The 26,306-nt window shown below is 40.3% G+C and overlaps 1 protein-coding gene across 1 annotated transcript in view; it reads right to left on the reverse strand.

The window, feature by feature from the left end:
* Positions 1-26,306, reverse strand: part of GCFC2 (GC-rich sequence DNA-binding factor 2) — an 88,325-nt gene that overhangs the window by 20,185 nt on the left and 41,834 nt on the right. Inside the window, exons 11-17 of the mRNA XM_053709621.1 lie at positions 25,595-25,794; positions 24,297-24,447; positions 14,599-14,705; positions 14,419-14,495; positions 5,665-5,731; positions 4,203-4,349; positions 3,294-3,418 (exon numbers count right to left, since the gene is read on the reverse strand). Of these exons, the coding sequence (XP_053565596.1) occupies positions 3,294-3,418; positions 4,203-4,349; positions 5,665-5,731; positions 14,419-14,495; positions 14,599-14,705; positions 24,297-24,447; positions 25,595-25,794 (874 nt within the window). The remainder of the gene's footprint in view (positions 1-3,293; positions 3,419-4,202; positions 4,350-5,664; positions 5,732-14,418; positions 14,496-14,598; positions 14,706-24,296; positions 24,448-25,594; positions 25,795-26,306) is intronic.

A 26,306-nucleotide genomic window follows, 5' to 3' on the forward strand; every position in this document is an offset into this window, starting at 1 on the left:
CCCAAAATCCTGCAAGCATGGAACGCAACTAAAGAGGCAAAGTTCTCCCAGCGCCTGCCCATAGAATACTCAAGTATTCGACCATGAGAGAGCGCGTAATAGACCCAAGCGAAAACCCAAGTTTAAGAACACAGAGGGAGTTAAACATGAATGTCCTTGTAAAACGCGGCTGATCCCCCTTAAGGGACTCAATGCGCTGCTCATCTTATCAACCTCAAAAGCAAGAAAGCCGAGTAGACCTCGCAGAGTAGCCACAGTGCAAGGAAGAAAAAGAAGCAGTCATCAAGAAACAGACCGCACAAAACATCCCCCAACAGAGGGCACGCTCCAGGCAACCAAAGCCGCCAGACCTACTCACATGTCCCTAAAAAAGGGAACACAAAGCCTCCATCGAGGCCCCCCGGGAAGGAGAAATTACCCTCAGAACCCGAAGGAAGAGGAAACAGTCTCCAGTCAAAGGAGCAAGGAGAAAGGAAACCCATCTCCTAGCAGACTGAGCTAACAGAATAGACTCAGCAAGCTCACACATCCCAAAGGATACTGTGACCCATAGACCGCTGAGGCATCCTGACCTGCAGACCCAGCTTGGCCCCAATACAAGGGAACAAAGAATCTTGAAACTGGCACAGGAACGAGCGTAAAGATGACAGAGCCATCCACCCAGAGTACAAGTACAACCCAACTCTGAAAACAAACAAGGCCATAGACTCAAGGATCTATCAAAACAAGGCCCCACAGTCTGACGTGGAACCAAGTCCACCTTCCACTTCCCGACCAGGAGAAGCCCCTAGTAAGGACTCAGAAGCGAATATCCCTTAAAGAAAAAAGGGAAGAGGCCAGAAGGGCAATAACCGTCCTCAAGGCCCAAAACTGGGACAGGAGTGAAGCCTCCGAAAGAGGAAGACTCAGGAAGAAAAAACAGGTCCGGGTATCTAATAGTTCAGGCAACTATACCCTGGAACTAAACACTTTGACTGGCCAAAAAGCAATGGAGCATACCCAGAAAATCCGGACATTGCAGAGAACTCTACAGCTCCGACCAATGGACTAGGAACCACCCCTAGATAAAGTCCAACTCTCCAAGGAGCAAGGCTAGAAGTCAAATGAATAGTATTCACAAGGCCACAGGACAACAGAAGGGATACCTCGAAGTTCCCAAAAACCTACTAGCAGGGCTAGTCTCCCCATCACCTCCACACAGGCAGAGGACACAGGGCAGAGAAAAGGTGCCAAACCTTCCCAGCTCTGGGAACACCCGAGCTAAACAAATCCCCACAGAGATCAACTAACATCCAGAACACAGATCCCCAAAAAGCGATTTAAACCACCCGGAACAATGGAAGAAGACCCAAAAGTCTCATAACTCAGACAGACCTTACGCGGCCTAGAGTAAGAGCCATATCTAGATACACGAGAAACAGCTGACACGCAACACCTTAAAGGTGCCAAAATCTGCAATTTTTTTCAAAAACAAAACCTTTCCCATGCTTGACAGCTATCCATACAAGCTGTTGGATCAAGCCCCATAGGACCATACAGGAGTCAAAAACTGAAGGCCAAACCACTCACCAGTGGCACGGGTCACAAAGCCCGCCAGCTACACATGTAGGTAACTGTGTTACCTACATGTGTAGAAGTATGAATTGGTAGGTGAACTCGCCTCTTGGAGGACAGGGCCCCCAGAGACTGATGGCTCAGTAGTCCCCTGATTCCCCAAGCCCGAGGAACCAGACGATCTCATATGGCATACGGAACAAAACTGGTCGACATGTGTATAAAAGGCCAATACGGAGTCATAACCGGACACAGAATCTGAAATTAAAATAGTCTTGGTATCAGAATCCTCCGTAACTAAATCTGAATTTAGCACAGTCTCAGCCTCAGAGTCCTCCATAACTGGATAGAGGAAATATCAATATGGACTAAAGTATTAAAACAAAAACAGCACCTGACACCCATAATGGCTGGGGCACTCACCATCTCCTATGACCAGACCCCTGCGGACTAGAATATCTCCGTTGCCACACGGTCAGGAATGGGGAACGGAGCGTAACCACGCCCAAACACAAGGTGAACCGTACAGTCAAAAAGAGCTCGCCCAATTAAAAGGCTGCGTCACTTCCAAAGGCCTCAAAGTTCCAACCACAAGCCCATAAACATCACACATAAGCAGGTTGAATCACATATTCATGATTATAAACCCCCCTGTTCAATAACCCCCCTCAGGAGATATTAACCCTCGATTCCAAGATACTAAAAGAGACTCACTGAGACCCTTATGTCATATAGTTAGACCCGCAAAGGTGTGTAGCCTCCCCAGAAAACATTCACATTACAGTACATCAATGATAAAGTAAAATTAAACAATCTTACCGGAATTTACGCCGTGGAACAGGAACACAGCCTTTCAAGTGTGATGAATAGTGGCATCACCTCCGCCATGGACTTAAGAGAAGAAAGCAGGCAGCGGAGCAAAGTTTGACAACGCCAATTGCTTGAGGAGCTCTTAATATGAGTCAGGATGGTTTCGCAGAAAGACTCTCCCTGCATCTCCAGACTCTAACTTTCATCCAAGTTCTCACTGAGAGACTTACAGGACTACTTAAAACTCCTGTCCCATGCCGAAGAGTACTACCCTCCATAAGAGACAAAAACAAAAATTCTGACACTTCTCTGCCAACCTCCTGGGATGAAAGGCAAAGAATGACTGGGGGTGAGGGGAGTGGGAGGAGTATTTAAGCCTTTGGCTGGGTTGTCTTTGCCTCCTCCTGGTGGCCAGGTTCTTATTTCCCAAAAGTAATGAATGCAGCAGTGGACTCTTTCCATTTAAGAAGAAAATAAACTTTTATGATTCAGACAGAACATGCAGTTATTAAGACACTTTCCAATTACTTCCATTATCAAATGTTGCAGTCTTTTTATATACACACTTTCTGGGGAACAAGATCCCACTGAGCATGTGCACAAGCTCACAGGGTATACGTATACTAGTCTGAGATTAGCTGATGTCTGTCATATGATATAGTGGGCCGGAAAACAAGGAGAAAAATAAAATTTGCCTAAAAGAAAAAAAAAAAAATCTAATGCTTATTTGAAATTCAGAGTAGGTGTTATTGCATTGTCTTTTAATTATGTACCTCTTAATTATGCAATTCTACTTAATTGAGTGGTCCTTTAATAGCTTTTCTTGAGGGCACTTAACTGTGCTCTACTTGGTGAACAACGCTTGTACAACATGAAAATAATGTATTGATAAGTTAAGTGCGGTAAGTATATTATACTGTATAACTTACCGTTCATTAGTTTTGTGCAGCGCGTGTACACACTGCAGGATGTGTTTGCTGAAATTTGCCAAACGAGGGATGGATGATCCACTCTGAAGACCTCGGAACCAACTCTGTGGCAGACATTCTACCACCTGCAGAAGGAAAGGCACAACATACTGAACCACTTCGCTTCCTTAAACAGAAAAACTTGCAAAACTAAAATTGAACTGTGTATTATAGAAATATGTAGTCATTAACCTTATGTATACGTTTAGCAGAAAGAACAACACAAACCCGACATTATGAATAAAGGCTGATGGCTGTAGTTATAAATCAGACCTTTTAAGAATAAGGTATAAAAATATCATTGGTGTATTTAATAGTGTGCAAGATCTCTCCATTTTAAAAGGATTCATCAAGTAACATGGGACTAAGTGTTAATTTTTTCACAGCTGATACAGTTGTCCGAGAGACCATATTCCGAATTCAGACGAGGGTAGATACGCTCCAGAGTGCTCTGTTATAATCAGTGCCTCGGGCGCCTCAACCACCTCTGGGAACCCAACTATGGGTCCCACCCCCCACAATGTGCTTTTAACAGACTTCTACAAGGTCTTACTGTTAATGTTTCTGTTTAAAGCATGATTTCTTCATATTTGTCTAAGTTCTCTTGTGTGCTCGGGTTTATTTTTTTTTAAATAAATATGATTTATTGTTTTAAACAAGGTATGTTCATCTCAGTTTTGTTTGGCGACATTTACAATGTTAATTTACTGTATATATTTCTTACAATGATCATTTATTCTAGAGATAAAGTAAAATTCACGGCCGGACTGTTATCCGACAGACACTTGTCTATCGGATTATTATCCATTGCACAAATGTCCGTCGGATAACAGTCTAGCCACGGTTGCAGAGAGAGTGTAGATTAGTTACCTTGCTGCATTTATTGACACACTCTACTCCTGGCTGAGTATTTAGAAGTACTAATAATAGGTAGCGATTAAGTAATTTGTCAAGACCGAGCTCCTGCAATGTTGTCTCTTCAAGAAATCCATCCCAACTGAGAACATTACGTAGCATCTGAAAAAAAGAATAGTAGTAATTTATGAACATGTTCCATTTTGTAGGACAGGGATGGTCAGGCAAGGTGATAGTATACACCAGGGCTCGACAAATCCAGGGAGCCACTTTGTCGACCCCTGGTATGCACTGTGGTGTAACAAAACCACTGTATTGAGGAGATAGAAAGGCAGCTTTATTTTAAGAAGTTATTTCTTTACAAGGTCTGAATATGCGAGAGCCACTTGGTCACAAGAATGAAAATGTACTAACTATAGCTTTATAGACCTCCAAATTCTAGACCAGAGACAAACTATTTTGTATGAAGTGCCAGTTACTAACAGTAGAATTGTGGGGGCCACATTGAATTCTACAAACATTTATGCTAAAAATCACACCTCAAAATAAAATTGTAAGCATATTTTTAGTAAAGTTACATAGAAAATGAGTTTCTGTTAATTTAACTGTATATACCAAGCAAACATAAACATGCTTTATTATGTAGACAAATCTATATAACTTTTCTTTTCTTCTTTTAAATAAATTGCTGAGCGACGCTGGGTGACCATAAAGTCAAAATTAAACTTTCATGATTCAAATAGAGCATGCAATTTTAATCAACTTTCTAATTTACTTTATCATATTTGACTTGTTCTCTTTGTATCCTTTGTTGAACAGTAAACATAGGTAGGTTCACAGGAGTTCAGAAATATGCATGTGCAAGAAATGGTTATGGTAGTGTATTTTTTTTTCACTTTGAATGTTTGTCATTTTTCTTCTACACAACTCATGTAACAGATTAGGTTTAATTTTCTAAACACGAACATCTTTGTATTAATCACTTGTGTTTATGCTTTGATTTTGTCACAAAGAACGGTAATTTCTTACACGAGTCCTTAGCACTCTATGACTGCAGTATTTGCAACAATGTAGAACATGTGTGTGCTCCAGAGCTTCTATAAGCCTATCTAGGTTTACTTTTCGAAAAAGGATACAAGGAGAACACAGTAAATTTGAGAACTAAAGTAAATTAGTAAGTTAATTAAAATTACTTGCTCTCTCTCAACTATTAAAGTTCAATTCCGACTTAACTGTCTCTAAAAATAAATAAAAAATAAGGAGCTATTTTTTTTCCAGTGAGCAGTTATCCCTTAAAGGGATGTACCACTACAAACATGATATACTGTAATTTGTTAGAGCATTTTTACATTAGTGGCCCTAAATAACTAGGTTTTTATTAACCTTTGCAATGGAGTTGAACACAGAGGTAAAGTCTTGCTCAGGAGCTGCAAGTCTTGCATAAGTTAAAGGTAAGAAAATATATGTTGTTACTTACTTTAACAGCTGACCAAAACTGTCTATCTTGAAATCTTGAATGGGGCAACATTTTGTCCTCCAAAACACTATTAAATAAAATTTAAAAAAGAACATTTATGCTTACCTGATAAATGTATTTCTTTGATACGATGAGTCCACGGATCATCTTAATTACTAATGGGATATTCACCTCCTGATCAGCAGGAGGCAGCAAAGAGCACCACAGCAGAGTTGTTAAATAGCTCCTCCCTTCCGTCCCACTCCAGTCATTTGACCGAAGTTAAGGAAAGAAAGGAAAAGCCAAGGTACAGAGGTGTCTGAAGTTTATAATAACCAACACCCTGTCTTACAAGAACAGGGTAAGCATACATTTTCTTTTTTAAAACATGATGAGTCCACGGATCATCTTAATTACTAATGGGATCCAATACCCAAACTAGAGTACACAGATGATACGGGAGGGACAAGACAGGGTACCTAAATGGAAGGCACCACTGCTTGAAGAACCTTTCTCCCAAAAGCAGCCTCAGCCGAGGCAAAAGTATCAAATTTGTAGAATTTTTAAAAAGTGTGCAGAGAGGACCAAGTTGCAGCCTTGCAAATCTGTTCCACAGAAGCTTCATTTTTGAATGCCCAAGAGGAAGCAATGGCCCTCGTGGAAGGAGCCGTAACTCTCTCAGGAGGTTGCTGTCCAGCAGTCTCATAAGCAAAACGTTTGATACTCCTCAGCCAAAGAGAAAGAGAAGTAGCCGTAGCTTTCTGTCCCTTACGTTTTCCTGAGAAAATGACAAACAAAGAAGACGACTGACGGAAATCCTTAGTCGCCTGCAAGTAAAACCTTAAAGCACAGACCACCTCCAAATTGTGTAGAAGTTGTTGCTTCTGAGAAGAAGGATTAGGACACAAAGAAGGAACAACAATCTCCTGATTAATGTTCCGATCAGAACCAACCTTAGGAAGAAATCCTAATTTAGTACGTAAAACTACCTTATCTGAATGGAAAAGAAGATAAGGAGACTCGTACTGCAATGCCGAAAGCTCTGATACTCTACGAGCAGAAGAAATAGCAACAAGAAATACAACTTTCCAAGATAACTCAATATCTAATGAATGCATAGGCTCAAACGGAGCCCCTTGAATAACTTTGAGAACTAAATTAAGACTCCATGGAGGAGTAACTGGTTTGAACACAGGCCTAATCCTAACCAAGGCCTGACAAAAAGATTGAACATCTGGGAATACGCCAGACATTTGTGTAACAAAATAGATAAGGCCGAGATCTGACCCTTTAGGGAGCTCGTCGATGATCCTTTATGCAAACCTTCATGGAGAAAAGACAACATTCTAGGAATCTTAACTTTACTTCATGAGTAACCCTTGGATTCACACCAATAAAGATATTTATGCCAAATGTTATGGTAAATCCTTCTAGCTACAGGCTTACAAGCCTGAATCATGGTCTCTATGACCGAATCAGAAAACCCCCACTTGGATAAAATTAAACATTTAATCTCCAAGTAGTCAGCTTCAGAGAAACTAGATTTGGATGAAGAAAAGGCCCCTGATCAGAAGGTCCTTCTTCAATGGAAGTCTCCAAGGTGGCAGAGATGCCATCTCCCCAGATCTGCATACCATCATGCGAGGCCAGACCAGTGCTATGAGGATCACCGAAGCCCTCTCCTGTTTGATTTGAGCAGTTACTCGAGGAAGAATAACAAACGGATGAAATAGGTATGCTAGACTGCAGGTCCAAGGGACCACCAGATCATCTATCAGTTCTGCCTGGGGGTCCCTGGACCTCGATCCATATCTCGGGAGCTTGGCATTCTGTCCGATGCCATGAAATCCAATTATGGTTGGCCCCACTTGAGAATCAGGTTGGAGAACACTTCCGGTTGGAGTTTCCTGGATGAAAGTCTGCCTGCTTAAGAAATCCGCCTGCCAATTGTCCACCCCTGGGATGAGAATTGCCGAAAGACAGCAAGAGTGAGCTTCCGCTCACTGGATTACTTTGGTTACCTCAGTCTCCTCGTTCCTCCCTGATGACTGATGTAAGCCACAGAAGTTTATGTTGTCCGACTGGAACCAGATAAACCGGACCGCGGCTAACTGGGGCCAGGTCAGAAGAGCCTTTAGATCGCCCTGAGCTCCAGAATGTTTATAGGAAGAACAGACTCTGGCTGAGTCCAAACCCCCTGAGCCCTTAGGGAACCCCACACTGCTCCCCACACTAGAAGACTGGCGAATGTTGTCACAATCACCCAAGATAGTAATCAAAGACAATCACCATTGAAGAGAATCCCTTGTCTCCTGCAGCAGTAGTATTCGAGGAGACAAATCCGTATAATCTCCGTTCAATTGTCTGAGCTTGCTTAACTGCAGAGGACTGAGATGGAACCGAGCAAACGGGATGTTTGTCATCACCATCAGCCTGATTACCTCCATGTACTGACACTGACAGCCGAGGAGTGGACTGAAGGACTAGAAAAGTATCGATAATCTTTGATTTCCTGACTTCTGTCAGAAAAATCTTCATAGACAAGGAGTCTATTATGGTTCCCAAGAAGGTGACTCTTGTGTCTGGAACTAGGGAACTCTTTTCTAAATTTACCTTCCCCCCGTGAGTTCTCAGGAAAGATAACAGTATGTGTGGGATCTTGCTAGTTGAAAAGATGGCGCCTGGACTAGAATGTTGTCCAGATAAGGCGCCACTCCAATGCCCCATGACCGAAGTACCACCAACAGAGACCCCAGAACCTTTGTGAAAATTCTGGGAGCAGTGCCCAGGCCGAAAGGAAGAGCCACGAACTGGAAGTGTTTGTCCTGGAAGGCAAACCTTAGGAACTTGTGATGCTCCCTGTGAATAGGGACATGTAGGTACGCATCTTTTAAATCCACTTTTGTCATAAATTGACCCTCCTGGATTAAGGGAAGAATGGAACAAATAGTTTCCATCTTGAAGGACTGTACACTGAGAAATTAGTTTAGACTCTTGGGATCTAAAATTGGTCTGAAGGTTCCCTCTTTTTTTGGGAACCACAAACAGAGTGATATAAAAAAAAAAAAATACAACAGACCCTGTTCCTGTACTGGAACAAACATTCCCAGGTCTGAGAGGTCTCCTACACAGTGTAAGAATGCCTCTCTTCTTGTTAGATAATCTTGAAAGCAGAAACCTGCCTCTGGGAGGAAAACTTTTGAACTCTAAGTTGTATCCCTGGGACACTATTTCTATTGCCCAGGGGTCCTGAACCTCTCGAACCCAAGCCTGAGCAAAGAAGGAAAGTCTGCCCCCTACAGGATCCGGTCCCGGATCAGGGACAAGCCCTTCATGCTGTCCTTGATTCAACAGCATGGCTTTTTTTTTTCTCTCGAAATTTTTGAAGATTCAAAAGAGATTATTTCTGTCAAGCCAGGTCCCAACAAGGTCTTCCCCTTGAGAATTAGCCAATTTGAAAGCTTTTATTCTATCCTGGATTTCATCCAGGGGAGTTTCTGACCTAGTAGCATCAGACAACTTATCAAACCAATATGCCGTCGCACTAGTGACGGTAGGAAAATACACAGCTGGAGCCATTGTAAGCCCTCGTGTACATACCTTTACTATTTTTTGTCCATAGGACCTCTGAAAACACAACTATCCTCTAAGGGTATAGTAGTTCTCTTTCCACCCTAGGGAATATGTTTGCCCCGCCTCCTTAGCTGAGTCGGCTATGGGAAACATCTTAAATATAGGTATCGTTATAACATACTGGACGCACTAGGATAGACTACTCCGGTAGTGACGGAGTCGTCCAGGATAGCTAAAACCTCCTAAAATAACAAATGACGGTGTTCAAGCTAAAAAAACTGAAAGAAAACCACCTCAGGATCAGATAAAGATATTACTCCATCTGAGTCTGAGAATTCTCTCCCAGATACTCCTGAAGTATCTTCCTCTTTCAGATAATAGGGAAGAAACATTCGGAATAGCAACTACTAAATCAATCACTCCTAAATGATTGAAATAATTCCTCTAGAAATGTTTTGTTTTCTACCTCATGGGAAAAACAGATAATGCATGAAATCCAGGTGGAGTGAGAGAAGAATCGCAGGGCACTGCCTGTGGTCCATAAAATTTTGTGGGACACTATAGGAGAAATTTGTGGCATAGTTTGACAATTGTCAACAGACTCCTAAACAGCAAACGCCTTAGAAGGTGTAGGTTCAGAAAAGAGTGAAATTTTGAAATAAAATTTAACATATAAAAAACGTTACTGTCTCTTTAAATTTTAAAAAGTAACTTTTTATTTTTATGTGCAGAAATAAACTAAAATAGTACACAATTAATGCAGAACCTATCCACACCTCAGCTAAACCTTGCTGAGGTGCTCATCTGCCCTTCTAATACTCAAAAAACATAATTTATGTAAGAACTTACCTGATAAATTCATTTCTTTCATATTAACAAGAGTCCATGAGCTAGTGACGTATGGGATATACATTCCTACCAGGAGGGGCAAAGTTTCCCAAACCTTAAAATGCCTATAAATACACCCCTCACCACACCCACAAATCAGTTTAACGAATAGCCAAGAAGTGGGGTGATAAGAAAAAAAGTGCGAAGCATATAAAATAAGGAATTGGAATAATTGTGCTTTATACAAAAAAATCATAACCACCACAAAAAAGGGTGGGCCTCATGGACTCTTGTTAATATGAAAGAAATGAATTTATCAGGTAAGTTCTTACATAAATTATGTTTTCTTTCATGTAATTAACAAGAGTCCATGAGCTAGTGACGTATGGGATAATGACTACCCAAGATGTGGATCTTTCCACACAAGAGTCACTAGAGAGGGAGGGATAAAATAAAGACAGCCAATTCCTGCTGAAAATAATCCACACCCAAAATAAAGTTTAACAAAAAACATAAGCAGAAGATTCAAACTGAAACCGCTGCCTGAAGAACTTTTCTACCAAAAACTGCTTCAGAAGAAGAAAATACATCAAAATGGTAGAATTTAGTAAAAGTATGCAAAGAGGACCAAGTTGCTGCTTTGCAGATCTGGTCAACCGAAGCTTCATTCCTAAACGCCCAGGAAGTAGAAACTGACCTAGTAGAATGAGCTGTAATTCTTTGAGGCGGAATTTTACCCGACTCAACATAGGCAAGATGAATTAAAGATTTCAACCAAGATGCCAAAGAAATGGCAGAAGCTTTCTGGCCTTTCCTAGAACCGGAAAAGATAACAAATAGACTAGAAGTCTTACGGAAAGATTTCGTAGCTTCAACATAATATTTCAAAGCTCTAACAACATCCAAAGAATGCAATGATTTCTCCTTAGAATTCTTAGGATTAGGACATAATGAAGGAACCACAATTTCTCTACTAATGTTGTTGGAATTCACAACTTTAGGTAAAAATTCAAAAGAAGTTCGCAACACCGCCTTATCCTGATGAAAAATCAGAAAAGGAGACTCACACGAAAGAGCAGATAATTCAGAAACTCTTCTAGCAGAAGAGATGGCCAAAAGGAACAAAACTTTCCAAGAAAGTAATTTAATGTCCAATGAATGCATAGGTTCAAACGGAGGAGCTTGAAGAGCTCCCAAAACCAAATTCAAACTCCATGGAGGAGAAATTGACTTAATGACAGGTTTTATACGAACCAAAGCTTGTACAAAACAATGAATATCAGGAAGAATAGCAATCTTTCTGTGAAAAAGAACAGAAAGAGCGGAGATTTGTCCTTTCAAAGAACTCGCGGACAAACCCTTATCTAAACCATCCTGAAGAAACTGTAAAATTCTCGGTATTCTAAAAGAATGCCAAGAAAAATGATGAGAAAGACACCAAGAAATATAAGTCTTCCAGACTCTATAATATATCTCTCGAGATACAGATTTACGAGCCTGTAACATAGTATTAATCACGGAGTCAGAGAAACCTCTATGACCAAGAATCAAGCGTTCAATCTCCATACCTTTAAATTTAAGGATTTCAGATCCGGATGAATTTTTGAGGTAAGAAAAATATGATAATTAAAGCATAATCCCAAATATGAAACTGACTGTCTGGAAATAAGGAAAGTTGAACATTCTGAGTCAAGGCAAATAAATGTTTGAATACATATATTTAGAACTTTATAAATAAAGTGCCCAACCATAGCTTAGAGTGTCACAGAAAATAAGACTTACTTACCCCAGGACACTCATCTACATGTTTGTAGAAAGCCAAACCAGTACTGAAACGAGAATCAGTAGAGGAAATGGTAAATATAAGAGTATATCGTCGATCTGAAAAGGGAGGTAAGAGATGAATCTCTACGACCGATAACAGAGAACCTTATGAAATAGACCCCGTAGAAGGAGATCACTGCATTCAATAGGCAATACTCTCCTCACATCCCTCTGACATTCACTGCACGCTGAGAGGAAAACCGGGCTCCAACTTGCTGCGGAGCGCATATCAACGTAGAATCTAGCACAAACTTACTTCACCACCTCCCTTGGAGGCAAAGTTTGTAAAACTGATTTGTGGGTGTGGTGAGGGGTGTATTTATAGGCATTTTAAGGTTTGGGAAACTTTGCCCCTCCTGGTAGGAATGTATATCCCATACGTCACTAGCTCATGGACTCTTGTTAATTACATGAAAGAAACCTTATTTTCATCCTTGTTTTTGAGTGCAGAACGACAATTTAACATAAAAACAACGGAACTGCAGTAATATACTAGATTTATTGTTCTTTTATTCCAGTCGCTGCAAAGGGGAGGCTGATGGAAGTTAAAAAACAACATTGCAACTAGCTTCTCCACTTATATGGAACATAACGGATTGCGTTCAGCAGGGACTCTATCATATGCTCTCATAATTGAATGCAATATGATCCGGATTGTAGCTGTATTCTCTGCAACCACTATTTACTGTGTTAAGAGTCCTTCTGTTTCCGAAAACGGAGTTAGAGAGTAGAGTGCGCGGCCCAAATTGGCGCCACCCGTAGCTCCGCCCATCGTGGGCGTCACAATATCAAGCTCCCGGTCTCCTTGATATGATGCAGCCTTAACCCACTAGGTGCGCAGCCCAAATTGGCACCACCCGCAGCTCCGTCCATCGTGGGCGTGACAATATCAAGCTCCCGGTCGCCATTATCCTTGATATGATGCTTAGCCTTAACCCAATAGGATAATGGGGTTGATGTTACAACCATTACACCACCGGGAGCTAACTGAACGATAAATCTCGGGGCAAACTTGGCTACCACATTGTATATTTTAGCTTAGCCAAAATATAAGTGACCAAAGAGTCTCCTTTACTCAGCCCAATAAAAAGCCCCCAGAAATAAGCCACCGATGTCCTCAGCCCCAGTGCCTGCAAATAAAAAGCTGTCACTTTGAATTCACTCCCTTCAATGTATAGGAGTTATATCCCATTAAATAAAGTGCTTCACTTCATCTGAAATTTCAGACGCAGAATAAAAAGTCAGCACTTACCTTTAAATTCTGCCCAACAGCAGGGCAGCTCAGCAGGATTGAGATGTCCTCTCCCTCACATAGTCCTGTGGAAAAGAATAAATCCTAAGTAATCTTACTTAGGCTATTAGGATTAGGGCAGCATTAATATATGGGAGGCGCAGTAAGAATTATGTCCCACAAGTTCCCATTGCTCTAAAGCCACCAATGCTCTACTGAAGAGACTGATATGGACTACGGCTACACCCTGGAACAAAGCAGCACAATCTTGTACTACTTTAAAAATAATAAACTCTTAATAGCAGAATCTATACTAACACCTCCCTTTACCACTTTCTATCACTAACGTAGGCAAAGAGAATGACTGGAGTGGGACGGAAGGGAGGAGCTATTTAACAGCTCTGCTGTGGTGCTCTTTGCCCCCTCCTGCTGACCAGGAGGTGAATATCCCATTAGTAATTAAGATGATCCGTGGACTCATCGTGTCTTAAGAAAAACATACAAATTGCATCAACTGTACATAACATCACATAAGTTGCAGAAAACAACATAAAGCAGTGCGGTCAATTACAAATAAAAACACGTCGCTTCAGAAATCCCATCACTAGCCGTCTACAGCTCATTTGGTGCAATGCGCCAATACTTCGGAACAGTGCAGTTTCAGTTTCTATTTAACTGACAACTTTATCTACATCATTTGTTAATCTACATAGCTGCAAATTTACATCAATCTGGGTAGGCTCAGGCGCATGTGCCTTGAGAAATTTATGGTTGTATTTATTGATTTGAAAAAAAAGAAAATGCACACTGAATAATAAGAGTTTAGTTTTGGCTTCTATATGCCGTTTAGTATGGATAACATGTTAGCCTGAGCCATTTCTGCTTGGCAACTACTTCCTAAGGCAGCATTTCTCTACTGTGGTTCTCAATTACCCCCAACAGGGGTTTTAATTATAGCTGAACTAGAGCACAGGTGAAATAATCATCTGATCAGTAACCATGATTACTAACCTGTTCTCATCTATCAGCTGATTATTTCACCTGTGCACTGGTTCAGCTATAATGAAAACCTGGCCTGTTAGGGGTACTTAAGGACAGCAGTTCAGAAACACTGGGCTAAGGTAACTTGAGCTCATAAAATATTTTAAGACAAAGTATATATTATTTATAAAATACTGCAATATAAACATTCAGCTTACATAAAGCAAGGGAAGGCATGAGACCCTTACTGCTGTGTTAAACTATTTATACATAGTAGCCCAAGTTGGCCAGCGGGTTTTATATTGCAAATATACAGATAGAAAATAGGCAGCCAGTACCTTTTGGAATAGAGAGGAATAAACACATCATCTTCAATTGCTTTCCTTAGTCGTGAAACAATGCAATCTATAAAACCCTAAGTAACAAAATAAATATAAATAAGAAAGTGAGACTTTACAGTTACGTGGCTGGATATAAATAAGTATATACAACAGGTACAGCACACACAAACATCTTACCTTAACTGCCGTACTAGTCTCATTTTCTATGATATACGTTTTGCAGAGCTTAACCAAATTGTCCGTCTGTACTGATGAGAGTGGATCCCACACCTGCTCAACAAATCCTGAAAAATATAATGTTTTGGCACTGTAAAAGAGCATTTAACTTACACACTACAACTCAAATAACAAAGAATCACATCTTTATTTGTGAAGGGATTGGCACTATATGATCAGAAAACAAAATAGCTGCTAATAGCTATACCGGTAGTAGCTATGGAAAAAAAAATGTATGCTTACCTGATAAATGCATTTCTTTTAGACACGATAAGTCCACGAATCATCTCAATTACTAATGGGATATTCACCTCCTGGTCAGCAGGAGGAGGCAAAGAGCACCACAGCAGAGCTGTATATATAGCTCCTCCCTTCCCTCCCACTCCAGTCATTCGACCGAAGTTAGGAAGAGAAAGGAAAAACCAAGGTGCAGAGGTGTCTAAAGTTTACTTAAAGAGACAGTCTAGTCCAAAAAACACTTTCATGATTCAGATAGGGCATGTAATTTTAAACAAATTTCCAATTTACTTTTATCACCAATTTTTCTTTGTTCTCTTGGTATTCTTAGTTGAAAGCTTAACCTAGGAGGTTCATATGCTAATTTCTTAGACCTTGAAGACCGCCTCACCAGCTGCTTCACTCCAATGAACTCCTGCATATGTTATTGTGTTTTATGGTTATGTCCTTAGCCTAAAGGACGTCTACTTTTCCCTTTTTCAGGACAGTATATGTTTACAACTACCCCTGGCTTATGTGCAACCCAGATATAATAGTCATCATTTGGATTGTTTATATTAAATCTGGTGATTTGGAACTATGCTTTTCAGGATATGGTGCCAAGCTTGTTGTTTACACCTTGCCCCTAGATTGATGGGAGTTATTTAAATTGATGTGCACTATTATCTGTTTGCACAATTATTAGCGTATTGCTGATTATATGTACTGTATAAATAAATGTGTAAGGCTTTGTCCCGTTATCGATATACAGTCCTTAGCGCTTTTGATTTTGTTTTTTATTGCTTTTTTATATTTTTAATAAATTGTGATAATATGTACCAGATTCAACCTTTATAAGTATATATGTGTTATTTTTAGAGTGGACTAGATATTTCCCTTAACCTTATAGCTGGTTATTTACTAGGGATACACCGAAATTTCGGCCGCAGAAAGTTTTGGCCGAAAATAGCATTTTTTGTTATTTCGGTTTTAGGTTTTTTTCCCTTTTATTTTTGGCAAAATTATTGTGTAGCATATTTTAAATTTGATGCCAGCCTAGAGCTGCTGTTTGAGTTCATTACTTGACTTACTGTTTTGCATATAATAATAGTTTTCTAGGACTATACATTATTTTGATAATTGGTAACAAAACAAAAACGGTTAAATCTGATTCTGTTACACAGCACTAAATAAAGAATAATACTAGCGATGCACCAAAATTTGGGCCGCCGAAAATGTGCAATTCCAATTTCGGCCCAAAGAGGACCAAAATGGCTAAAAATGTACAGCCCTCCCCTTTTCTATTGAGTTACATGTCTATCCTTAGCATAAGGTAAGCAGCACAGCACTGGCATGGTACACAGAGCACACACATAAGTACCATTACATGATGACATTTGAAACCAGCAGAGAAGGAAACCAAAGTTCTGAATAGTGAATACAAATATCAAAGGTGGATAAGTAACATGTTTATAAACACTTGATATTATCAGACACAGCCCTAAGCACACACAGTGAATATCTTTTAAGCCTTATATACAGTGCTCATACATCAGCCTCTTGTGCATAGACATTCTATTCGCCTGAAGCAAATATGCGTGCATACTTTATAAGCATAAGCCCCAAGCTCGCACACAGTTGGTACAAATTAGCACCCACCAGACAGTGTATACAAAAAAGCACAGTAACTTTCTATAACCACCTTGCACGTAAGGTTGTAGCTAAGTCCGGTGGTCCTGGTGATAGGTGGCAGGCAGACTCCATTTGGGGCTCCGGACATATAATCTGACGGGTCAGTGTGAGACCCGAACCAGGAACTAGGCGGAGATACGATGAGAGACAATCAGGTGCAGCCACGCTCATCGCACGGATAACTACACCCAAAAACAAAACACATGTCCACCTTGTATTGTTGTCTGGCTATAACCACGCTCTCCCTTATAGAGCTCCAGTTTCACTGCAGATCACGCCCTACTGTACAAGTGACCATGTCCATTTGTTGGAGCTTTCCCGCCTACAAGCTCTCTCAGCTACACACACACACACACACACACACTGTAGTTAAAAAAGAAAAAAACAATTTCGGTTTCGTTTTTGGCCAGGATCATCCTGAATTTTCGATATCGGTTTCGGTCCAGAATTTTCATTTCGGTGCATCCCTATTATTTACCATTGCATATAGATATTCAGGATATTTTTTATGTTAGAATGAAGTGAAGGGTTACTTTATTGAGAGGCCCCTTGCCAAGGTAGAAAACACTTAGCATTGCTGAAGAGCTAACAAGGATAAATATCCTACTTTGGTGAAATTGGCAAAACCCTACTTATACACCTCAACAGCCTTTTCTCTGCTGCAGGAAATACAGCTGCAGAGAAACCAGCCTTAGACAGAAGCATGTGGACATGGTGAGATTTTTGCATTTCAATGCAAAGTTTCTGAAAGAGTGAATAACAGAATGTTATTAACAGTGATAGTCTAACTAACTCTTTCTAGTTCTACCTCTTTTCAAACAGTTTGTGGTTTTGTTTTGTATAATTATAAAACTGTGCTCTGCTGCTTAAAAATTGAAGAAACAGTTGTGTTAATGTAAAGTTTTAGTCTGAAGTTTATATTTGTAACACTCATTATGTGGATTTTATTTAAAACATAGAAAACTATTATTGATTCTCTTTTTATCCGATTAGTCGATTAATCGAAAAAATAATCGGCCGATTAATCGATTATGAAAATAATAGTTAGTTGCAGCCCTAGAATGCATTTTAACTGGTTTTTCACCACTAGAGGGTGTTAGTTCATGTTTTTCATATAGATAACACTGCTCATGCACGTGAAGTTACCTGGGAGCCATCACTGATTGGCTAAACTGCAAGTCTGTCAAAAGAACTGAAATAAAGGGTCAGTTTGCAGAGGCTTAGATACAAGATAATCACAGACGTAAAAAATATATAAATATAACTGTGTTGGTTATGCAAAACTGGGGAATGGGTAAAAAAGGATTATCTATCTTTTAAAACAATAACAATTCTGGTGTAGACTGTCCCTTTAATAACCCACAACCTGTCTAAAGGAACAGGGCGGGCCGTGGACTCGTGTCAAAAAAGAAATAAATTTATCAGGTAAGCATAAATTTTCTTTTCTTTTTTAAGACACGATGAGTCCTCGGATCATTTTAATTACTAATGGGATCCAATACCCAAGCTAGAGTACACAGATGATACAGGAGGGACAAGACAGGGAACCTAAACGGAAGGCACCACTGCTTGAAGAACCTTTCTCCCAAAAGCGGCCTCAGTCGAGGCAAAAGTGTCAAATTTGTAGAACTTTGAAAAAGTGTGAAGAGAGGACCAAGTTGCAGCCTTGCAAATCTGTTCCACAGAAGCTTCATTTTTGAACGCCCATGAGGAAGCAACAGCCCTCGTGGAATGAGCTGTAACTCTCGGGAGGCTGCTGTCCAGCAGTCTCATATGCAAAACGGATGATACTCTTTAGCCAAAAAGAAAGAGAAGTAGCCGAAGCTTTCTGTCCCTTACGTTTTCCTGGGAAAACCACAAACAAAGAAGAAGACTGATGAAAGTCCTTAGTCGCCTGTAAGTAAAACTTTAAAGCACGGACCACGTCCAAATTGTGCAGAAGTCTTTCCTTCTGAGAAGAAGGATTAGGACACAACGAAGGAACAATCTCCTGATTAATGTTCCGATCAGAAACAACCTAAGGAAGAAATCCTAATTTAGTACGTAAAACTACCTTATCTGAATGGAAAATAAGATAAGGAAACTCATACTGTAAAGCCGATAGCTCGGACACTCTCCGAGCAGAAGAAATAGCAACAAGAAATAAAACTTTCCAAGATGACAACTTAATATCTAAGGAATGCATGGGCTCAAACGGAGCCCCTTGAAGAACTTTGAGAACTAAATTAAGACTCCATGGAGGAGTAACTGGTTTGAACACAGGCCTGATCCTGACCAAGGCCTGACAGAATGATTGAACGTCTGGGACATCCGCCAGACGTTTGTGTAACAAAATAGACAAAGCAGAGATCTGACCCTTTAGGGAACTCGTCAAACCCTTCTCCAAACCCTCTTGCAGAAAAGACAAAATTCTAGGAATCCTAACCCTACTCCATGAGTAGCCCTTGGATTCACACCAATAAAGGTATTTACGCCAAATTTTATGGTAAATCCTTCTAGTCACAGGCTTACGAGCCTGAATCATGGTCTCTATGACTGAATCAGGAAATCCCTGCTTGGATAAAATTAAACATTTAATCTCCAAGCAGTCAGCTTCAGAGAAACTAGATATGGGTGAAGGAAGGGCCCCTTAATCAGAAGGTCCTTTCTCAACGGAAGTCTCCAAGGAGGCAGAGATGCCATCTCCACCAGATCCGCATACCAAATCCTGCGAGGCCAGGCCGGAGCAATGAGAATCACCGAAGCCCTCTACTGTTTGATTCAAGCAATTACCCGAGGAAGAAGACCAAACGGAGGAAATAGGTATGCTAGACTGAAGGTTCAAGGGACCGCCAGAGCATCTATCAGTGCTGCCTGGGGGTCCCTGGACCTCGACCCGTATCTTGGTAGCTTGGCATTCTGACGGGATGCCATGAGATCCAATTTCGGCTGACCCCACTTGAGAATCAGATTGGGGAACACTTACGGATGGAGTTCCCATTCCCCCGGATGAAAGGTCTGCCTGCTCAGACAATCCGCCTCCCAGTTGTCCACCCCTGGGATATGGATCGCCGATAGACAACAAGAGTGGGCCTCCGCCCACTGAATTATTTTGGTTACCTCCGTCATCGCTAAGGAACTCCTCGTTCCTCCCTGATGATTGATGTAAGCAACTGAAGTTATGTTGTCTGACTGGAACCTGATAAACCGTAGTGAGGCTAGCTGGGGCCAGGCCAGAAGAGCATTAAAGATTGCTCTCAATTGTAGAATGTTTATAGGAAGAACAGACTCTGACTGAGTCCAAACTCCCTGAGCTTTTAGGGAGCCCCATACTGCTCCCCACCCCAGAAGGCTGGTGTCTGTTGTCACAATCACCCAAGATGGTCTGCGAAAGCAGGTTCCCTGGGAGAGATGATCCAGAGACAACCACCATTGAAGAGAGTCCCTTGTCTCCTGCTCCAGAGTTATTCGAGGAGACAAGTCCGCATAATCTCCATTCCATTGCCTGAGCATGCTTAACTGCAGAGGTCTGAGATGAAAACGAGCAAATGGGATGATGTCCATTGCTGCAACCATCAGCCCGATTAACTCCATACACTGAGCCACTGACAGCCGTGGAGTGGACTGAAGGACAAGACAAGAATAGATAATCTTTGATTTCCTGACTTCTGTCAGAAAAATCTTCATGGACAAGGAGTCTATTATGGTTCCCAAGAAAGTGAGTCTTGTGTCTGGAACTAGGGAACTCTTTCCCAAATTTACCTTCCACCCGTGAGCTCTCAAGAAATATAACACTATGTCGGTTGGATCATGCTTGCTGAAAAGATGGTGCCTGGACTAGAATGTCGTCCAGATAAGGCACCACCCCAATGCCCCGTGACCGAAGGACCGCCAACAGAGACACCAGAACCTTTGTGAAAATTCTGGGAGCTGTGGTTAGTCCGAAAGGAAAAGCCATGAACTGGAAGTGTTTGTCTAGGAGGGCAAACCTTAGGAACTTGTGATGATCCTTGTGAATAGGGACATGTAGGTACGCGTCCTTTAAATCCACAGTTGTCATGAATTGACCCTACTGGATTAAGGGAAGAATGGAACGAATAGTTTCCATCTTGAAGAAAGGAATCCTGAGGAATGTGTTTAGACTCTTTAGGTCTAAAATTGGTCTGAAGGTTCCCTCTTTCTTGGGAACCACAAAGATTGGAATATAAACCCTGACCCTGTTCCTGGACTGGAACAATCACTTCCTTTTACACAATGTAAGAACGCCTCTCCTTTTGTCTGGTCTGCAGATAATCTTGAAAGCAGAAACCGGCCTCTGAGGGGAAAACTTTTGAACTCCAATTTGTATCCCTGAGAGACTATTTCTATCGCCCAGGGATCCTGAACGTCCCGAAAGAAGGAAAGTCTGCCCCCTACCAGATCCGGTCCCGGATCGGGGGCATGCCCTTCATGCTGTTTTGGATTCAATAGCCGGCTTCCTGGATTGTTTACCCTTGTTCCAAGACTGGTTGGGTTTCCGAATAGGCTTAGATTGTTCCTGCTTAGAGGAGGAAGAGGAAGAATTTCCCTTGAAATTGCGAAAGGAACGAAAATTACTCTGTCATCCCTTTTGTTTGTTTCTCTTATCCTGAGGGAGTAGATGACCCTTACCTCCCGTGATATCAGAAATAATTTCTGACAGGCCAGGTCCAAACAGAGTCTTCCCCTTGTAAAGAATCGCTAAAAGCTTTATCCTGTCTTGGATCTCCTCCAAGGAGCATCAAACCAATATGCTGCCACACTAATGATGGTAGCAATGCACGCAGCAGGCTGTAATAGCAGACCCTGGTGAACATAAAGCTTTTTAAGCAAACCCTCTAACTTCTTGTCCATAGAATCTTTGAAAGCACAACTATCCTCTATGGGAATAGCAGTTATCTTGGCTAAGGTGGAAACAGCACCCTACACCTTAGGAACTGTTTGCCAAGCCCCCTTGAAAGAGAGTCAGCTATGGGAAACATCTTCTTGATAATAGGAGAGGGAGAAAAAGGAATACCTGGTCTCTCCCATTCCCTAGTAACGATCTCCGAAGCTCGCTTTGGCACTGGAAATACGTCTGAGTAAGAAGGAACTTCGAAATATCTGTCCAATTTACTAGACTTTGCAAGGGCAACCACTACTGTGGAGTCGCAGTCGTCTAGAGCAGTGTTTTTCAACCAGTGTGCCGTGAGAGATCCTCAGGTGTGCCGCGGCAGACTGACAACAGTGTGACATTTTTTAAACTTTGCTTGTTTTTTACTCCCAGTGCAGGGGTAGTTTGTAGGAGGCATGGCATAACAGCACAATACATACAGTATGTGTGTGTATGTGTATATATACATATATTAGGCTACAATGTGTGATTTTTTTTTAATTTTGTGATGGTGGTGTGCCACAGGATTTTTTAATGTAAAAAAGTGTGCCGCGGCAAAAAAAAAAGGTTAAAAATCACTGGTCTAGAGTAACCAAAACCTCCCTGAGCAGCAGGCGGAGGTGTTCTAGCTTAAACCTAAAAAAGATACAACCTCCAAGTCATTCAGAGGCAATGAACTTTCTGAGTCTGAAATTTCGCCTTCAGATGGAGAACCTTAATACCCTCCTCAGGTCCTTGGGAGGGTACTTCTGAGATTGCCACCATTGCATCAGAAACCTCACTTACTGCATGTCTGGCTTTCCTCTTCCGTTTGCCTTGCAGCATTGGGAAAGCAGACAACGCATCAGAAATTGTGGAAGACATGACAGCAGCTATGTCTTTCAAAGTAAAGCCAACGGGCGCTAGAGTAGAAGTACAGGGCGTTAAGGTCTGGGTCGCTTGGGGAGAAAACTGCGGCATACCTTGAATCTCTTCATTAGACTCTTGTGAAACATCCGCTTTTGAAAAGTTTTGCTCAGTAAAAAGCTTTTCCCTATAACTTAAAGCCCTCTCAATACATGAGGGACAGAAAGGGATTGGTAGTTCCACATTTGTGTCCAAACACATGGAGCAAGTAACATTTTGCACGGCTCCTATGTCCATACTGAATCACACAGATATAAATATGCAATAAAAACTTTAATTTTGACAAAAAAAAGTTTGAATGAAAAACGTTACCGTCTCTTTAAATTTAAAAGTGAAACTTTTTTACTGTGTGAGGTAAAAACAAGTTTAAAACCGCATATACAAAAATAAAAAATACACCCCTACACCTCAGCAACTCTGCTGAGGTGCCTACCAGACTGCAAGACCGGAATCTCTCTCTATATCGGATTTGCCAGAGAAAAACGATGCAGCAACCCTCCTGACCTAGAAACACTTGCTTCTGTCGAAAAGCATGCGCTTCTAGGTAGAGGAACTATCCGGTGTGCATCCGGTGTAGACTGACTTCCAGATAGAGGCACAGTAGAAAGAGCGCGCAAAACGGAAGATCCGCCCATCGTGGGCGTGGCTTAACAGTAGCCTTCCCGGGCGTAATAAAGAGTAAAAGATACCGCCATAGTACCTAAACCACCATACAAAAGCTCGTCTCCCAGCCCCAGTGCCTGTACACGCTGTCTGTATTCAGACTCAGAGTCTTACTTGTCCCAAAGTGCCTACGTTTGCCCTGCAACGATAAGCCCCTTATGTATTGTACTGAAAGTAAAAGTGCTCCTTTTCCCTTAAGTCTCAGGAAAAAAATAAAGCACTTACCTCCTATGGCAGCCTGACAGCAAAGGCAGTTCACCAGGTTAGAGGGGTCCTAACCCCCACATGGACCTGTGAAGAGAAAGAAATTCCTTAATATATTTTCCTCAGGTTTTCAGGGTTAGGGCAGCAATAATATATGGGAGGCGCAGTGAGAATTATGTCCCACAACTTCCCATTCCTCTAAAGCCACCAATGCTCTACTGAAGAGACTGATATGGACTACGGCTACACCCCAGAACAAAGCAGCACAATCTTGCACTACTTTAAAAATAATAAACTCTTGATTGAAGAATCTATACTAACACCTCACTTTACCTCTTCCTATCACTAACGTAAGCAAAGAGAATGACTGGGGTGGGAGGGAAGGGAGGAGCTATTTAACAGCTCTGTTGTGGTGCTCTTTGCCTCCTCCTGCTGACCAGGAGGTGAATATCCCATTAGTAATTAAGATGATCCGTGGACTCATCATGTCTTTAGAAAGAAATGTTACAGTGACATTTTTCTCAATAGCTTGTTAACTATCTTAATATAAAAATCTATATTATGTACAAGTAAACTATAACAAGTCAAACTCCTAATCAAGGAACACTTATAATATTTTTCTTTTAAAAAGGGACAGTCTACTCTAGAATGTTTATTGTTTAAAAAATATAGATAATTATAGATTATCCATTCGCCATTTTTGAATAACCAACATGGTTATATTAATACACTTTTTACCTCTGTGATTAGCTTGTATCTAAGCATCTGCAGCTTGCCCCCTTATCTCAGTGCTATTAAGCTAATTAGTGCTGACACCTAGGTAACTCCATGGGAGTGAGCACAATGTTATCTATATGGCACACAAACTTGCGCTGTCTAGCTGTAAAAAAAAACTGTCAAAAATGCACTGAGATAAGAGGCGGCCTTTAAGGGCTTAAAAATTAGCATATGAGCCTACCTAGGTTTAGATTTCAACAAAGAATACTAAGAGAACAAAGCAAATTTGATAACCGTAAATTGGAAAGTTGTTTAAAATTGCATGTACTATCTGAATCATAAAGCTTAATTTTGAATAGACTGTCCCTTTAAGGTTCTGCAATGATCTCACCTGCAACTTTTGGAATAAGAGTCTTCTCAATGACAGAGGTCAGAACTTTGTGATCAGCACTGTCCTTGATATTTATTTCAGGGCTATCATTGCTGCAACAAAACTCTTCCAGATTGTGGTACCACTCCATTTGTCCCAAGTCTATGGCATTCTATGGAAGAAAATGCAACACACATTGAAATTAGTTATTGAAAATGGGTGTAAATTGTACAAATTAAAAAACCAGCATTAAGTATAAAGCTTACAAAGCATTTTTATCTTTAAATCCGCCTGTCACAAAACTAATATTATAGCACAGAGCTGCATCAATGTAATTAACAAAAAAAAAAAAAAAAAAAAAAAAATTATATATATATATATATATATATATATATATATATATATATATATATATATATATATATATATATATATATATATATATATATATATATATATATATATATATATATATATATATATATATATATATATATATCTCACACACACACACAAACGTATATGTATACATGGGCATTTTTTTGTAGTCCACAAATACATAAATGCTTCTAGTAAAATGTCTCTCTGTTTCAGGTCATATCTTTTACTTTACATGGATGCATAAACACCTCTGCACTGAAACACAGTGTAGGCTCCAGATGTTACACCGCTATATTCTAAACAGTCGTTGGTCCCACAATCTAGTGACCTACTTATAGCTGTCCCTAATTGGCCTTAGCAGAAAAGGAAATTATGTTACAACATTGTGGCACAAATTAGTTCATGGGCAGTAAATTATTAAAAATAATTATCAACTGAAACAACTAATATTATTATAATTATTTCTGTCAGTTCTTATAAAGTATTACCAAAAGCCATGACACTGATTTATAAATCCTTCCTAGGTAACTTTGCTTCAAGTATGGAAACACCTGAATTTAACCCTTTGGCTGCAGCTTATTTCTAAAGGGTTAAATGACCAGTAAATACAGCCGATTTACAGATTTAACAAATGTATGATAAGACAATACAATAGCTCTTGGTCTGAACTTGAAATAAGTAGATTTTTTTTATGACAAATTTCATTTATGTCTATTTCCACTCCTCCTGTATCATGTGACAGCCATTAGCCAATCACAAATGCATAAACGTATATTCTGTGAATTCTTGCACATGCTCAGTAAGAGCTGGTGACTCAAAAAGTGTAAATTGGAAAGTTGTTTAAAATTGCATGTTCTATCTGAATCATGAAAGTCTAATTTTTACTTGAAAGATCCTTTTAAATTAAGGTTGCTTAATATTAACAGAAATTATCTTACATGTAAGGGATTCCAGTCCATCAGCTGCACTCTGATGAGTGGACTCAGAAGTTTATGAAGACATAAACTAATATAGGCATCATAATAGGATTCAGAAAACTTGTTCCTCCACTCCTGAAATCTAGAAAGGATGTTTGTAATTTGATGGAAGTCTTCATGAACATCTTCAAATAGATTTTTAAGCTGCAGTGAAAGGTTATCTGTGGGAAATAAAAATGAAACATTAGGACAGGCACTGATAAACCTATAAATACAATCACACACGTCCCAAATAACATGCACAGTACAAAACTGGGAAAGTAAATGATACATATATATAGCAAAGAACAGTGTGCTCCCCCAAAATGTATTGAGCGCTATGGAATACAATCAGCACTTCACAAGTTTTGTTTATTGAAATCTACACAGATAATGAAAAATGAAATGCCTAACTAAAGGCTTTTGTGTAGAGAGAGTCAGATAATATAAAGAAGTCTTGCTCATTCTGCAGGTTTAGCCTATTTAAATGGGTATGTTCTTGAGAAAACAATGGCAGGTGGTTTCAATGTATAAAACCAGCTATTTCAAATACAAAATAAATCTAAATTGAACAACTAATGTAATAATCTGCAACCGATATAACAAGTCTTTAGAAACACATTAAAAAGGGAAACATTACATTACATTACATTGACCTTTAAATCCCCAGGAACAGTAAGTTGGTCTGTGACTT

Source organism: Bombina bombina, chromosome 4 (assembly GCF_027579735.1).
Source record: "Bombina bombina isolate aBomBom1 chromosome 4, aBomBom1.pri, whole genome shotgun sequence".
NCBI lineage: Eukaryota > Metazoa > Chordata > Amphibia > Anura > Bombinatoridae > Bombina > Bombina bombina.